At 38.0% G+C, this 6,304-nt stretch overlaps 1 protein-coding gene across 1 annotated transcript; it reads left to right on the forward strand.

The window, feature by feature from the left end:
- Positions 1-996: 996 nt before the first annotated feature.
- Positions 997-5,645, forward strand: hebp2 (heme binding protein 2). Its single transcript, XM_073492840.1, has 5 exons — positions 997-1,059; positions 1,337-1,441; positions 2,636-2,771; positions 3,447-3,627; positions 3,811-5,645. Exons 1-5 carry the CDS (start codon positions 1,003-1,005, stop codon positions 3,992-3,994), a joined length of 663 nt encoding a protein of 220 aa, XP_073348941.1. The 5' UTR covers positions 997-1,002; the 3' UTR covers positions 3,995-5,645.
- Positions 5,646-6,304: the final 659 nt, after the last annotated feature.

The following is a 6,304-nucleotide window of genomic DNA, read 5'->3' on the forward strand; positions in this document are numbered from 1 at the left end:
AGAGTGCCAGAATCAACCAGCAATCCCATACTGGAATGCTAGCTGGCCCTGGTTCTCTGTATATCAGGAAGGTTGTGAAATAACATTTATGAAAAATGCAACATGTGAACACAATATCATCTAAAATGATAAATTACTCTGACAGAGTGCCAAAAAATTACCTAATAATGTAGGACTCTGAAATAGTTGAAATTTAATGTATTTGGTTACCAAAAAAACAACTCACACAGACTGAACTTGTGGGCTTGTGGGGCCACTGGAGGTAGGGGGCTCTTGCTTTGCTTTGATGAACCTAATTTGTATTAAAACTAAAGGGCAAACCTGTATTTTTAACTATAGAAACTACTATTGCAAATAAATGCATTCATATTTAAATGAAGACCAAACAACTGCAGTTGTAAAATGCTTTGGGAAACTAACTTTCTGCCTTAAGCATTGATCCAGGGCTGTCCAAAGCTGGCCCACTACATGGTTCAGATGCTTCTTGCAAAAGAAACATCATAAAAAAATGTTTATTTTATTTTTTGTAACCACATAGGACCCCTACATATGAATTATTCTTCATAATTTGGGATCCTAGTACCATTTTGCATTTTAACTAAACAATATTGGAATAGTGGCTTGTTTTTTCCCGTAGCCCACCACTAAGTTCACTTTGTGCCCTCCAAAGGCAAAGGTTTGTGCACCCTTGTTTTAACTAAAGCAGCCATGAGACACTCAATATTTTATTTTCATTAATTTTCCCAAAAACTAACCCCTCATTCAACATTTTTTTTGTGTTTGTGGCGTCATTTGAACATTTAACTGCTATCATAAAGCCCACAATCCTCATTAAACAAGCCCAGACACACAAACATGTTTTAAATGTAGACCAAAGTTGAACATCTCCACCTTTGTATTTACTCGGTGCTGCCGACGTTACAAAATCGGGACTCTTATTTTGAAAGTACACTCGCTAAGCCAATCAGATTTCAGGTTTTGTAACAGTCCGGAAGTGATGTTATGATAACAAACGCACTCCGCCTCTCGGCAGCAGAGACCAAACGCGTCAATATACAGGTGATTATGTCTCCCTTTCTGCTTTAATTCAGTAATGTACAACTCACAATAAGTTTTAACAGAAGTGTTGAGTCGGGGGGTGAAGTGTTACTTCGCCATTTATCTATGAATTGTGTATTTTCAGAGATGTTTCACAAGATAAGATCATAACTAGTCTCATGTGACTTATGTGACAGGTTGTAAAGCAGCATGAATTGTGATGTTGTCTCACTTTACATGTGATGTACTGCAGTGGTTTTTTTTTAACTTCTGAATTTGTCGATATTTGACTTTAAAGAGACATTTGTCGACCATCTTCACACCAGTCATGCTGAAAGCTGTGGGACAAGCTCTGTTCTCAACTGGACTACAGAACCCCAAATTCACAGCAGAGGAGAAACAGGTAAATGTTTCCCAGATCACCTTGTGTAAAAGGACAGTAAACCTTTGGCCTGGTGTTGGTTGGTCTGCCATGTGACTAGAAATGTGTGTTAACTGAGTTGGTGCTGACATTTCTAGTAGAATTAAGAAAATCAGACATTTTTAAGCATAAATGCCAAACTTTCACGAATTCCACCTTCTCAGTTGTGAGGATTTGCTACTTGTCTCATTTTCATTCGATAATAAATGGACGCAAGGAACAACACTAGGAGGTTTTGAAAGGATTATTTAATGGGTGTATTAATCAACAAATCATTTAACCATTTATCCAGTTAAAGTGCCAAACCTTTGCTGTATCCAACTTGTCCACTGTGAGAATTTTTTGCTTTTCTTTATATTATTTTACTTGAAATTTAGCATAAAGAAGAAGTTTGCTGATGTCACCTTGAGATATTGTGATGGGTGTTGCACCAAAACATAGATTCTGTTATGCTCGAGGGTTGAAAGTAGAAATACATTTGATACCTTGACCAAAGTATGGTGTTATACGGTGCTATAAACAAATAATTGTTTCTGACTGATTCAATGATTCATTGATCATTAAAAACAACAATCAACTGATGAATGTAAGGCTGCAACTAATGGTTGTTTTCATTGTTGGTTGATCTGTTGATTTCTTTCTTGATTAAGTGATTAGTTGTTTGCTCTACAAAATGTCAGAAAATGGTGAAAAATGTTGATCAGTGTTTCCCAAAGTCTAAGATGACGTCCTCAGCTGTCTTATTTTTTCCACAACCCAAAGATATATTAAGTTTACTGTTGCATAAGAGTAAATAAACTAGAAAATATTCACATTTAAGCAGCTGGAAACAGAAAATTCTGACTTTTTAAAAAATAATTACTCAAACTGATCCGTCAATTATCAAAATAGTCAGTGATTAATTTCATGTAATTATTCATTTAATCATGTAATCAATTTTTCACAACTAAGATAAGATAAGATGAGATGTGCCTTTATTGATCCCACGCAGGAGAAATTCAATTTGGCAACAAGCAGTGTGCAGCAGCACGTGTTAGGATTTGATTCAGCGAAATATAAAAATAGAATAAAATAAAAGTTACTCCAATGAATAATAATTCAATTAACCATTACAGGTCTAGACTCATTTATATATGTATATAAATATATATATATATGTGTGTGCATGTTTTACAGGGAGAAGACTATGAGGTTCGTACCTACCATCCCACTAAGTGGGTGAGCACCACTCTGAGTGGGATCCAGTGGGACACAGCCATGAACGCCGGCTTCCGCAGGCTCTTCAACTACATTCAAGGCAACAATCGCAACAGTGAGTGTCACCAGTTCTGTAACATTCTTTATTTTGTGGAGACTTTGTCAGTGTTGAAGGGTTTTTGAGTCTTTTACTTTGTTGTATTTGTTAACAAACTTGATGTTAAGACATAAATGTAACCAAATAGAATGAAACTTTATTAAAGACAATCAGCCGAGTTAATCATGTCGAAATGCTGCAGACTGAATCGGTGTGAATACAAAGGAGTCGATGAATAAATGCAAGAGTCGATGCGAAAGTGCACTTTAGTTCTTGCTCAGCAGTTTGTAGCGGGGACACTGCTTTTGTCTTACTCAGCAGTTTACACCCGCATTATTTATGAGATTATATATTGTTTGTGCCGTTGAAGTCTGCAGTGTTAGGAGGAGCGTGTGATCTATAAACATGGTGTTTAATCCTTTACATCTGCCACACGTTGTTGTTATATGTCCACCATCTGTTCAGGTATCATCATGTGCTCAAGTTCTGATTCACCAGCTGGCAGCTGAGGGTTTGTTTAGGAAATTCAATATCTGTGCGTCTTACAAAAGCTGATTACATGTCAGACTAACATCACCAGCAGCATTAGATTTCTTATTACATTTATGTCTTCCTTTTTACTTTTTATGTCTGTCAGATTTTTGTTTGTTTGTAAAAAAAAAAAAAAAAAAAAAGGTATCTCTTTGTTCTCAGAGGTCAAAGTGGAGATGACGGCCCCTGTGAGTTGCCGCGTGGACCCTGGCGCCGGCCCCGCATGTGAATCTCAGTTCACTATGTCCTTCTACGTCCCAGAGGAGCATCAGGAGAATCCTCCGGAGCCGAACGACCCGGATGTGTTTGTGGAGCACAGGAAAGAGTTCACAGCTTACGTCAGGTGGAGAACGACCTCGGCACAAACTTATCATAAGTCTAACTGATATGTGATATTGTGTAAAATTAAACCAATAAGTCTTTTGTATTTACACTTTTCTCCCTTTTTTTTTTTACTAAATGGTTCCAACTGACTGCAGATACCAGAACAAAAGAACCTAATCTGCTCTTTTTCTTTATTTTCCAGGACATACGGCGGTTTCTCCAATGAGAAAATGAAGCGTGAAGAGCTCCTGAAACTCCTGGAAAGCCTGCAGAGAGACGGGGTCCAGTACGTCGACAAGCCGTACTACACAGCCGGGTACGACAGTCCCTTCAAACTGACCAACCGCAGGAACGAAGTCTGGGTCCTCAAGAAGGAGCCGGAGTAGGAAGATAAAGGTCAAGCAACACTCTGCCCGTTATAACTGTCAAATAGCCACTCATAAAAAGTTTACATGATCTTTTGATAACACTTTATGAATTTTAGACCATTCAACAACACTAAGCATCGTCCAAAGGGAAAATAATCAATGCTATTATCAAACTATGATGGATAAAATGGAAGTTTTAAGGTCACACTAACGACTGACATTTGTCTGTTTTGCTTTATTTGCTTTGGTTACTGAATTATAGACTCACTGAAAGTCTTGATAAAGGGATCAAAAAAGAGATTACAAGAGCTCCAGGAGGTCAAATAAAAAAGAGGGAGCGGGGGAATATTTCCAGCAGGTGGAGCCAAGTAGTCAGGAAACAGTTCTCTCATTTGGTGCATCCTGTTACGACAAAAACCACAAGTGCCTCGTCATGTTTTCAATGAGTGATTTATTTTCACCTGTTATTTGCGCACATTGCTAATTGCCAGTCATTCAGTGATGCTTAAAGGAAGAAACAAAGACTTAAAATGTTGATAATGTGATCATTCTTCTTGTTTTCACCTAAACCTTAATATAAAATGACAGTGTGCAGGATGAAGAAATAAAGGATGGATCCACATGTTTTCAGGTCTGTCTTAAAGCAGTATGCACATTAAAATCGGAATCAGAAATAGTTAATTGATCCCAGAGGTTGAAATCGGGCTAAAGCATTATCTGTCACTGCAACTATCCATACTGGCCTAAAGAAGATAAAAACAAACGACAGCAAAACACTGATAATATAAATAAAAATCAAGGCGCTTCTTTTTTTGCCTTTTCTAAGATTGAAAAAAGATTTTCAAGCCATTTTTAAGTGCCACAAAACTTAGGATAATAGGTTAGATAATAGAATAGGTTGAAAAATCTACTTGTAAATATGAAATTGACCTAAAATCAAAATATTTTTACTCAATAATTCAGTAGGAGGACTGTGGGATTTGTCTGGAATCACCTCTGGAAGGGATCACTAAGCAGCCGGTATGGACAGGAGGGGACCAGTAATGTTTTCAATGTACAAATGGGCATCCTAGTGTAGTTTTAAGATAAACCTGAGAAAATGTGAGCCCATTCTTTCACTTTGTCGGTCACCTGCAGAGTCTGACTGCAGGTTTTTTTCTCCTGTCAGTCAGCGGTTGGCTGTGAAGCTGACTCTCTGACAAAATGTTGGTAAATCTCACTTTATCTGATCTCAGACCTGACTTACTGTCACCGTCATCGCACCCCTTATGATGACGGACTGAGTCATAGTAAATCTGGACCAGTCATACCTGCATCGACCAAGTATGATGAATGAATAAGTGTGCCTGTGTGCTTCAAGCTCAGATCTACCAACATTTTTGATGCTTGCTGTGTGCTGCAAAGAGTGACGCTTAAAAGCTAACATAACCATGCCTTTTGAAAACTCCTTTTATACATTAAATCATATTTATCATCATATATGTAGCTTTTAATCTGTTAGGAATTGTGTGTTTTTAATCCAGAAGAAGGCCTATAACATGATACTTGATAAGGGAATGATGACACAGCACTGATAAATGAATAATGGAAGACTTTACTTAACTCCAACTGATGCTTAAGAATGTGAAATGTATCATCTCATCAATAATAAATATAACTGAGCATCTAATGATTGATTATTCTTATCATTTATGCCCTCCGTCTTCACGTTGTGATTATATTTTCATCCTGTCTGTGTCGTGATGCGACTTTTTTATGTAGTTTGAATAACAAACTGCAGAAAAGCTTCATATGCGACTTGTTTATCTGATCTGTTGTGGACACAGGTCAGACCGTCCTCCTCACTCTGATCACCGTGACCTTTTATCAGCCGGATGAAATCTTCACCACGGTTCGTGCCGCCCTTTATCCACCCTCACCTTCTCCTCTTGTCCTCCCGCTAAGGTTCAAGTCTGCTGACTCACTCATTTTATTTGTGGCCGAATTTGTTCCCACTATCATGTTCAGGCACTCAGCAGAAATGACGTCTTTTTTTATCCCCTGCACACATACACTCTGTCTTCCTCTTGCTGTTCACCAGTCGGATCGATCTCATTGGCTGTGCTCGGTGGGGTGAAACATTGCTGTGGATAGGAAATGTATAATGAGGCTCGCTGTGTTGTTCTCTGTATTTTAATGTTATCTGCCCGCCTCCAGTCTGGTGGAGACCTCAAGTCAGGATACAGCTGATATAAAAAGACTTGCATGACAAAACTCATTTTCTGGCAGCAGAGATAAACTGGAAGAAACTAATGAACACTTCTTTTTTTTTAACAAGTCATGTTTTAA

This window comes from Pagrus major, chromosome 22, assembly GCF_040436345.1.
Source record: "Pagrus major chromosome 22, Pma_NU_1.0".
NCBI lineage: Eukaryota > Metazoa > Chordata > Actinopteri > Spariformes > Sparidae > Pagrus > Pagrus major.

Bases quoted from the DNA above. Each gene is read 5' to 3' on its own strand.
- hebp2 (XM_073492840.1), top strand. From the start codon at position 1,003: ATGATAACAAACGCACTCCGCCTCTCGGCAGCAGAGACCAAACGCGTC. The intron at 1,060-1,336 runs GTGATTATGTCT...TTGACTTTAAAG, and splicing joins CCAAACGCGTCAATATACAG to AGACATTTGTCGACCATCTT. The intron at 1,442-2,635 runs GTAAATGTTTCC...CATGTTTTACAG, and splicing joins TCACAGCAGAGGAGAAACAG to GGAGAAGACTATGAGGTTCG.